This window comes from Papaver somniferum, unplaced genomic scaffold (genome assembly GCF_003573695.1).
Source record: "Papaver somniferum cultivar HN1 unplaced genomic scaffold, ASM357369v1 unplaced-scaffold_15, whole genome shotgun sequence".
NCBI lineage: Eukaryota > Viridiplantae > Streptophyta > Magnoliopsida > Ranunculales > Papaveraceae > Papaver > Papaver somniferum.
Window position 1 is genome coordinate 4,559,377 of NW_020624376.1, and position 10,268 is coordinate 4,569,644.

General features: G+C 35.5%; 1 protein-coding gene across 1 annotated transcript; it reads left to right on the forward strand.

Annotated features, from left to right (window-relative positions):
- The first annotated feature begins 5,391 nt into the window (after positions 1-5,391).
- Positions 5,392-6,148, forward strand: LOC113335678. The gene is made up of 2 exons (XM_026581693.1): positions 5,392-5,491; positions 5,594-6,148. The coding sequence occupies exons 1-2, from the start codon at positions 5,440-5,442 to the stop codon at positions 5,878-5,880; spliced, it is 339 nt and encodes a 112-aa protein (XP_026437478.1). The 5' UTR covers positions 5,392-5,439; the 3' UTR covers positions 5,881-6,148.
- The last annotated feature ends 4,120 nt before the right edge of the window (positions 6,149-10,268 follow it).

A 10,268-nucleotide genomic window follows, 5' to 3' on the forward strand; every position in this document is an offset into this window, starting at 1 on the left:
TTACCCCGATGCTTCTGATAACCCATTAACTAACTTCCATCAATAATCCAACTCCACTTTTATTGAATGCTAAAGATTCCTCAAAGATAATCCCTGCATATCCTAATCCGAATACCAATGCCATGGCTATGTCATGTACCATGATACAACTTCCAGTTAAACCAGTGCCAGCAAGTTCTTTTGCATGTCTAGGCACTTCAATGGAGATAAACAACGAACAGTGTTAAAGAGAAACTTAACCTATATGGCTATATGCAATGGTTCTACTCATAAGCAATCAAAGAAAGCACAATTTAAATGACGATTCAGTCAAACAAAACATGGGGATGGACCTGATTGGCAGCAACCCATGAGTGATTAATTTCCACAGCCCCAGCCGCAGCTGCTCCAACGAGTTTCTTGAGAAAACATTCAACAAGGCCATTTCCAAAAAAGAAAGATAATACTCGGTAAAAAAAAAATTACCTGAACTCCATCAATTTCACATCGATCTCCAACATCAAATGGGTGCATGACAAACAAAAATATGATTGATTCGAACATCGTCTTGCAAGTATTACCAAATAGAACTAATTTAACCTGTTCCTGCAATTAACCACTTGCATAAATTAGCAAACCAACACAAGGTAATTGAGAAAATGTAAGAAGTCAAGTGACTTAAATTTCAACTCGCCAGAATTGCAATAACACTTCTACCTGGCAGAGAATAGTGCAAGGGATCACCTCGCCAAGACTTTGTGATAATCCCGTTCTATCTCATCCCAATGTCAACACTATGAAAGAAACAAAAATGAATAAGTGACTACGAATGAAAGACTAAACCATATTCAATCACCAAAGCTTTAACAACTTTACCCTCATCTCCCATGCTAACAATACAGAGAAAGACCTACTATAATCAACCATACTATCAAAGGCTACTATAATCCAACTATATAATCAAAGAACTTCCTTCAAGTTACTGAATGAATCACACTATAAATCACTTCAAAATAATTATTTCTCAGAGGAATATTAAAAAACACATAATAATCATGGAACAAAATGTTTATCAAACAATCAAAATGAGATGCTTAAAGCCTCAGACAAGTATTACCAAACAAAAAACCCCTCTAAAATCCTAATTACATCTGAAACTACATTTTCATAATATGGGATCCCATAAAAAGCCGCACAATCAGAGAAAAAAAATCCCTAAAAACATTGATTTCTTTAGTTTCTTAAGCATTTTACTTTCAAGATCTTTGTAAGACCGAACTTCAGTGTTTGTATGGCCACGAAAACAAAATTATAAACATTAGAAATGATGGGGTTTAACTGTAATTCACCATCCATCTTGATTTCAATTCCTTCCTTTCTGTAATCAATTTCATCTCCAGTTCAGTTAAAATCTTCATCTCCAATTTCTTGTTCAAACCCTAAATGTAATTCACCATCCATATTGATTTTTAGCAGCAGCAACACCAATTCCACAAATCGAACCCATGATTAAGAAACTTTAATCAGAGATGGAAGAGATAATGAATTTTCTGTTACTGATTCGATGTTCAGGGATGGAGAGATATGATTCTTATGGCTAGGTTAGATGTTGGATGAAGAATTGAAAGGGGTTCTGAGATTGAATCGGTGAAAGAGGAAATCAGTTGCAGATTACGAATTGAAAACGGGTTTCGTTTGATTTAGGGTTTGTAGAAGGTGGATCTGAGGTATTCAATTGATGAGTTTCTGTGACTGAGGTTGTGATGATTTTCACCAGAAATTGCAGATGAGAATTAAGATGGGTCGATTCTATCAAGAAATGGAGATGAATAAGAGGGATTGAGAGAAGAGCAGCGATGGTGATGCAGCGCCGACGGTGTGCTTCGGAGGAGAGAAAGAAAGAAAGGGAGAACCAAAAGGAATTAAAGTTCGAGTAGTTGATGATACAACCAAAATGAAAACTAAAATTATCGACGGACCACATTTCGTTTGATCCACTCATACGGATCAAGAAAAAGATCTTGACGGTTGATATTATATTTGGGATGTTCATGCGGATTGAAAAGTAGGCGTTTTTCTGTTTGTGCTAATACGAACTCATGTATCCGGTTTTATCAACATTTGACACGAAAAAAAATCCAAAAAAAATATTAATAAATTTAGGACATTGTTATCGACATTATGATATAAAAAATACATAAGAATGAATCGGGAAAATGAAAAATGAAATCGATAATTAGTGTGTTTCTTTGTGTTTTTGTGCTTTCTTTGTGTGTTTCCGGTTTGAATTTCGACTAGCCGCATAGGTCATGAAGTAATTTCTACTAGTCATATAGGTCATGAAGTAATTTCTACTACTCATTATAGATAAATATGAAGATCAGTATGGATTTGAACTTCAAATTTGGTATAACGGCATAGAAACTATGAACCACGCAGCTCCGGGAGGGTTCTGGATTCAAACTTAGCATGATACATCATATTTATCGATAAATATGAAGCTCAGTGTCGATTCGAACTTCAAATTCGGTATAACGACAACGAAACTATGAACAACGAAGCTTCAGGAGGGTTCTGACTTCAAACTTAGCATGATACATCATCAAAATCGATAAATATGAAGCTCAATGCCAACTCGAACTTCAAATTCGGTATAACGACAACGAAACTATGAACCAAGAAGCTCTAGGAGGGTTCTGACTTCAAACTTAGAAGGATACATCATCAAAATAGATAAATATGAATCTCAATGTCGATTCGTACTTTAAATGTGGTAAAATGGCATACAAACTATGAACCACGAAGCTTCAGAAGAGTTCTGACTTGAAACTTAGCATGATACATCATCGATATCATTAAATATGAAGCTCAATGTCCATTCGAACTTCAAATTCGGTATAACACACTATCACTACTTGAACCAGCTTTGTCATTAAAAATAGATTCCTGATTATAAATTTGACCGGCCTTGTTATCCGAAACCTACTGTTTGGTTTATACAAGTGCATCTCAATCGATCGACCTTAGTCAATTTCGCCACATAGTTATCTATCAAATAAACCGAATGTTCGTGGCTTCACTTAATTTCACTTGTTATTTGTCAATCTTACCCACTGTCAATCGGCCTCACTCAGATTTTCCCAAAAATCATAAGGTTCTTTAGTTATCTATCATTTTAATTGAATGTTCATCGACCTTAATTAATTAAAGACATTATTTATCAATCTTGTCCAATATTACTGGATCTCACTCAATTTTTCTTAGATTCCATGAGTTTATATGATTATCGATCAAATAAATTAAATTTCCTTCGCTTTGACTTAATTTAACTTGTTATCCATCAATCTTACCTAATATCGTTGGACCTCACTCAGTTTCTGTTAAATAGATTGGTTTATCTAGTTATCCATTATTTTAACTGAATGTCCATCGACCTTTGTGTATTTCACCCTTTATCTATGAATGTTATCCAATTCGCTCGACCTTACTCAATTTCTCTTACATAAATTGGTTTATCCAGTTATCCATTATTTTAACTGAATGTCCATCATTAGTTCACCGAGGATGGGAACTACTGAAAGTAAATCGGGAAAATTGACCAAGTTCCACCGATTTTTTGAAAAAAAAAGGAATTAATGATATAATTTTTAAATTTTCAAGGTTTTGATAAAACACCTAAAACAATTTCATGTTGAATCATAGGAATCAGATTTTTTCGATTCTTTCTTTTTTCTGTCCCAAATTTTTTTAATAACGCAATTAGGATATAAAGAGTATTTAAGATCATACAAAATTTTTCTAATTACAAAACGAACAAGGAATACGATTTTTCAAATTTATCTGGCCAATAGAAAGCCAAGAGCTAGGTAATGATTGGAAACAAATTCGGTAATTACCTTCGGTTTTCAATTAGATAGAATTTCGAGTATTGTATTAGAAATGGACAGAATGAACAAGTGAATTATTATCGTAGAAAATATGTAGAATATATATATTTTGGATTGAATACTACGAATGTGTATAAATCAATTGAATGAAAATGATTAGCAAAATGAGAAGGAATGGGAAACCCACCTCGTAAAATTACTATAGAACTTCTATTAGAAACCCACCTCGTAAAATTTCTACAAATCAAAATTAAACATCTCAATATCAAACATCAAACACTAGATTGGTGATCGCTTCCCTTTCCCATTATTAGAATCATCCACTTTCCTTTTCTGAATTGGTGGTCGCTATACCTTAGTTGCTGAGACAGGTTTTTAGCAGCCAAACATATTTTGAATTGCTGATACATGGTAGCTTGAAGTAAATAGCTACTAACCTACTATTCCACTCGCTATGTAGTACTGGGAAAAAGGCTGGAGCAACCCACAAATTTAAGTAGTAACTACGATTTAATGGTGGCATGTTAATAGCAGCCAAAGTTTTTGGTAATTGCAAACATGGTTGCTTAACTATTAAAGCGACCAAAATTTTGAGAGCTTGCTAAGATTTTGGTCGCTTAAACCAAGTTTTCTTGTAGTGAATGCTTTCTGTTTTGTAGAATATATGGATAGAATCGGCGAAAACTTGTGTGCAGACATAAGGTATGTTCCATATTGAATACTTGCTTGCAACTGTTATCTTAATTTCGTGATTCTTATTATTATCTTGGCCTGCTTCAATTCACGATTTGGTTATAATTGAATTTTACATTTAAAGTACAATTGAAGAATCCTTTTAGGCTTGTCAACTGTTTGTATCATTGCCTTAACTAATTAATTACGTAGTTGTTGTGTAGTTGCTCCGAACTTTGAACTTACTGTGAGTATACTTGGTTGAAATCAATTGAACATATTAGTTGGATTAAGCTAAAGTATAATAGGTTGACAGTTGGTTGAATTAGGGTTTGTCATAAACAAATTCTTGTACACAGTAATCATAGAAACAACAAATATAATTCACCCCTATAGGATTGTGTCCGTGGATGTAGGTCGAAAGACCGAACCACGTTATCTCCTTGTCTTCTCTTTGTCTCTGATTTCATATACCATTCATAAATCTATGAAAATCATTCAAACTAATTCTTTTATATTCCAGGGCGGCATTCAAATAATTACGTGCTTTACACAATGTTTAGTTTATACGTTCGGAGAATATAAGGAAGTAAGTGCCCGGTAACCAACGAAGACCTTAGCTAAATGATTATATCCATTGACAGCAAAATTACAGCTAAAAAAGATTTAGCAGATCCACATTAAAACATTATATTTAGGCCAATTACAGTCCGCTGCAAATATTATAGCGCGTAGCGTCGTGGGAAGAGGTAACATTTATCCTATATGAATAGGTAGTAGTACAAAAGAGTTCAACAGAACTTGCATCGTCTAAAATTCTCATTTGAGTTTCGTAGTATTAGCTGATATATCAAATTATTTTTCGAAGTATTTTTTGATAATCGATATCAAATAATCGATCATGGCTAGAAGAATTCTCATCGTCTGTGTACTGATTATGATGTCCTTATCACGTAAGTATAGTTTTGTTCTGAGTCGGTATTTGGCCTTTTCTTTTTTTTTTTTTCTTTTTTTTTTTTTCTGATGAACTAACATCCTTTGAAAATGTAACGCAGAGATTGCATTTTCCGAAGACATGAGGGTGGTTGTGGGAAATAGCGGTGATTTGGCACAGTTGGATAGTCAACTTGGGACGCATTTCTCAGAGAATGGTGAGCTCATCCAAGTCGACGGAACCCATGAAGTGAAGGCTGCAGGTGGGAATGTAGAAGTAACGCCATCTTGGGTGCTTAAGGCTAATGAGAACGAAGTTCATATGGTTAGGGGCACTAATGTACAGGGTGCTGGGCTTGCAACACATGATACTCAAGATTTCCGGGTACACTTACCAGGGGGTAATTAGACGGCAGCCGAAGAAGTCTTTGCCGTAAATAAATTATGGCAGCCAAGGGAAAATGCCTCGGGAACGGCGAGGAATGTAAGATAAGAAAGATCGATCTTACGAACATTTAAGTATGAGTGTCAACCTAGCTAATCCCGATTTGCCTGTTTTTCTGTGTTTTCTTTTGGTGAACTTAATTGCGTTTGTGCGTGTAACAACTGCATATTATTATTTTTGCTTGTTTTGTGCTACTTATTATGTAATAGTAATTTTGTTGATTGAATGCCTTCTCCAGGTCAAAAATAAAAAGGGCTTTTCACAAAAATAGGCCCGTTTTTTGGTGCTTTTCATTTCTAGGCCACTTTTTTTATTTATTGCTAAACTAGGCAAGTTTTGACCAAAAGTGATGGATGGAAAGTTAGCACCGTTAGGTGTACTTAAAAAGACCTAAAAGTCCTTTGAATCGGTTATTTCGACCCAACCAGCTACTATGACTCTTTATACGTCATCACCCAGTGCATACGTGGCACTGCTTACGTGGCAAGGCCCATGTGGCACTGCTTACGTGGCATTGCTTACGTGGCAAGGCCCACGTGACACTGCGTACGTGGCACTGCTTACGTGGCAAGGCCCACGTGACACTGCTTACGTGGCACTCATCTTGTGATTGTAGATGATCGTTCAAGACTTCTATCAAACCACTTCGCCTGTCAGCAACCACCAGCACCGTCTCAGCTTCTAAGTCTAGCCTGCAACCAATTGCAAGGCACTAAACCTGTACTCTTGACTTCAACATCTCAAACCTAATTCTCGTGTAATACTGAAACCGCCATTTACACCTTGGTTAGTTCCAAAATTCATTGTATCTATCTTCAACAGCTTATTCTAAGACTTGTATGTGCAGGTTAAGATCGGTTCCTCCAAGGTTTGATGCCTTAGTTTACTCCAATAGGAAACTGGGATCACAGAACTATAAATTTTATACGGAAAGTTCCACTGATCATTGCACATCAAAAGGACCAGCGCCAGCCAATACGAAGAAGCTTTTCTTCTGCAAACATGTAAAATCCTGGATTTAAGTATTTATAATAGATGAGCTTGATTTGCTAAAACTAGAATGATTGCAAGCAAGTACCTGATAGAAATTGTTAATATGTAAAGAAGACTGCACATATGTTGATGATCTACTTACTGGAAGAATGAGCCTTTAGCTCAAATATCTCCCCCCTGGTGACAAGGAGCTGATACTCAATCTAAACTTGTCTCAGCTGAAAGTTTTCTGATACGCAACTTAGCCAGCGCCATACAGAACACAACCCAAAACAGAAGAACACCGGAGAACAAGAAGTCTTCAGATGTGTTCTGGCCTTTCTTCCCCTGGCACTCAAAACTGAGAAATCAAGATATGTCCAAGAAAAAAGAGGTATTCTAATAGCTCTACTCCGACATATATATACAAAAATAAAAAGTAAAACAAGATGAGAAGTTGAAATGTAGAGTTCAACTGATATGTCGACATCATAATTAGGTACAGCTAGTTATGTGTAAGCAATTCCGTATAAGAATTTCCCTATTGTGAAAACACCATTGCAGGTGGAATAAATGTAACATCAGCCAATGGAGGAGGTGATGTTGTGCTTCTATCTGGGTTGCACCAATACCGCCACGGGTGTCCGCCAATTGACGTATTGGTGCAACCCAGACTGCTATTGGTATACTGATGGTTGTAGGGGGACCTGAACTACATCACTTGCACAGGTTCAACAACACCAGCTCGTCAGCCTTACTTTTTTCATGCAAATCATATATTCTGGATTTTCCTTATCAAAATCTTAAACCCTCTCCTATTTCATTTCAAATACCCACCAGAACTATTGTCTTACTGACGGCAATGATAGTTCAAGAAACTAATGGCAACTGAACTTAAATCTTCCAAAAATTGATCACTTGGGCACTTCCACAAACACCTTTTGTACGTTATGCTGGTGATACAATCTTGATTTTCCTGAGGATTCTTAAGCCCATTCTATCTCCTTCCTGGAGCAATTTCACATTCAAGGGAAACCAAATATTCTTAAACATATGCAGACACTAATTTCTGCAAATTCCACACAATACATCATATAAAATTAATGAGAGTAGTGGTTGATTTCCGGTAGCAAATACAGCTCAAAACTTGTTTTCTTTCATGATTTGTCACCTTGAAACTCAACTAATTCGACCCATTCTTCCTAGACTCATCACAACCTTAATACACTGCTACAGAAGTAGAACAAAACGGAGCAAATTCATTCATTTTCACCCTTACGCCTCATCAAGTAGTGCTAGCATTGACTAAAGGACTATCAATGAAAAAATCTGTTATCGATACAATTTCAATTTTTTTTACCTTGTTTGCAGCTGCTGCACAGAGATTTCAACTCAGGAAGAACTTGTCTCTCACGCATTTTCTCAAACACCTTGCTGGTGATTCATGAAATGCACTTGCTGGCGATTCATGAAATCCACTTGCTGGTGATTCGTGAACCCCCTGTATCTCCTTCCCTGCATTGAATTCCAAATTTAACATCAACCCATATTCCTAATCTGTCCCAAACACTCAAACCACACCTTAATATTCTACCACCAAATGAATAACTATCTCTGTAACACTTTCTTCTACAATTATAACCTCCTCTTTTGTAGACACCATTGTTGAACCATTTCCAATACTTGATATTTTTTTCATTCAATTTCATTTATACCACCACCAGACGATGAATTCATCTTTGTAACACCTTATTTTTCTTAAGAAACTGAGTCTCCTCTACAGCTGATCCAATTTCATCACCAAAAAGTCAATAAATATAACAATCAGATAAAAATCATCAAAAACAGAAGTATGGTTTGTGATTAACCTCTCCTTAAACTGTCTTTTTCGTCTCAACATCTTCACTACACTAAATCTTCAATCCAGTGACTCAATCTCTTATAAACAACCACGATTAATGTTAATTAGGTTTGATATGATAAAAATCCCCAAGTTGTCTCTCGATTTTAGCAGAAGAAAAAATTGATTTACGTGCACCAGAGAGAACCAGAGAGAAGAAGGAAGAAGAAAGTGAGAATCAATCTCTTTCTATTCTGCTATTACACGTACATGAAGGGTAGTATAGTAATCTCACCACATCTATGAGATCTCCCTGTATGGTATTTTGGCGAGATATTGACAAGTCAACGCGATAAATTGACCGAGATGGTTAAAGTGGATGGAATCCGTTTAACTTGCCTAGTTTTGCAAGAAATAAAAAAAGTGGCCTAGAAATGAAAGTGAGGGTCCAGACCAGGTCTACTTCTGCATATAATCCAAATAAAAACAAAAATATTATGCTCAACTTAGTTTTTTGTATTATGATTTCTGGAAGCTAAAATTATTTGTAGATGCGTACCTGCAAAATTCCACCGTTCAAGTGTGATGCATAATGGTATTTCAAACATACCATTTATGCCCTTTTATTTCACAATTACTATTTTATCCTCTTCTTCCCTTATTTCTCATCTTTGTCCTTTTTGTTTACTACTTATTGTTTAAACCCTAGCTCTACTAGTTTCAAGTTTGGTTTTGTTTAGAAAAGTGGTGTAAGAACCATAAAATCCTTCCTAGAGAAGAGCCTCCAACACTTTGATATTTCCAATTTGTAATTGGGTAGAAATTTCAATTTGTAAGAGAAGCATCTATTATCTTCTAGTTTCCAATCTTAGAATTGGGTAGAAATTTGAAGATTATTAGAGAAGAACCTCAAATCTTGGTATCTTCCTTGTTCCAAGGGTAGAAGAAGCATCATTTGAAGGTTGGTTACTTTTATTTCATGGTGTTTTGTTATAATTTAACAACACAATTTCAATTATAAGTATTGCTTTACATTAGTTGGTATCAAGAGCTTTGGTTTCTTTTTTTGGGGAAATTGTGGAGAAGATTTTAATTATTAGCTTTGGGGTTTGAATCTTTTTGTGTGCTATTATCAAATTGGGCTCATTCTCCTTGTGATTTCATTATGGATCCAAGGAAAAGAGTTAATCAAGGTTAAATTTCTATGAAAGAAGAATTAGAGGTCTTTAAGCATGAAGTGTTTGATGAAATGCAAGAAAGAATGGATACAAAATTTGAAGAATTTTTTTTAAGATTTGGTAACTTAAATATCCATCAAGATCAATATATAACTCAACATCATCATTATGAAGAAGAAGTAACGGATGAGGAAACCACTTCTTTTGATAGTCATGTTCATCAACAAGGGAGACACCAAATGTTTGAAGAAAGACCAACATGCCACAATGTTACTACTTCAAACCGATGGGAAGGTGGACTCAAAGTTGATATTCCGGAATTCCATGGGGGTTTAGCTCCGGAAGAATTTGTTGATTGGTTA